The sequence below is a fragment of the Penaeus monodon genome, chromosome 31 (assembly GCF_015228065.2).
Source record: "Penaeus monodon isolate SGIC_2016 chromosome 31, NSTDA_Pmon_1, whole genome shotgun sequence".
In the NCBI taxonomy this organism is placed as follows: Eukaryota; Metazoa; Arthropoda; class Malacostraca; order Decapoda; family Penaeidae; genus Penaeus; species Penaeus monodon.
In genome coordinates this window covers 2060617-2061091 of record NC_051416.1, presented here as the reverse complement: position 1 = coordinate 2061091, position 475 = coordinate 2060617, and the positions used below count along the sequence as shown (strand labels likewise).

Sequence of the window (475 nt, the reverse complement as noted above, 5' to 3'; positions counted from 1 at the left end):
ACGCAGGTCAAGGACCAGTGGGTGCACCTCAAGAACGCGACCTCCTCCTCCACTCTGGCGGCCAAGTATTACAAGCAATTAACTCGACGCCAAATTTTACAATTATACGAACGTTATGAACCGGATTTTAAGCTTTTCCAGTATGATGTCAAAGACTATTTAGATAATGCTAAAGATTCTAAATGAAGGTAATGAGGTAATAGAAATAATTGATGGGAATGTGAACTCATGAAGCAGTTTAGAAATCACTTGAAGTTTGTATTCAATTCAGGGGTTTTCTGATTCTAGGGAACCTTGTTTTTTTTACACAGTTCTATGTGTAATGTTCTCTATGGATATTCCCTCTCATGAAGCCTTCCATGTTGGCTCAATCGACATGTCTTCTTTGTTGTAATTTGCATTGTCACCCTAATCACTTGATTAGCAACAGTTATCGAATTGTAGGTTGGTGTAGCGCAAGAAACCCCAATTTGTT

The 475-nt window shown here is 38.7% G+C and overlaps 1 protein-coding gene across 2 annotated transcripts in view; it reads left to right on the top strand.

Annotated features, from left to right (window-relative positions):
• Nucleotides 1–475, top strand: part of LOC119592806 (carbohydrate sulfotransferase 11-like) — a 9749-nt gene extending 9274 nt beyond the window's left edge. For both annotated transcript variants that reach the window (XM_037941714.1, XM_037941715.1), the window contains exon 8: nt 7–475. In XM_037941714.1, coding sequence (XP_037797642.1) covers nt 7–186 — 180 coding nt within the window. In that variant the 3' untranslated portion in view covers nt 187–475. The remainder of the gene's footprint in view (nt 1–6) is intronic.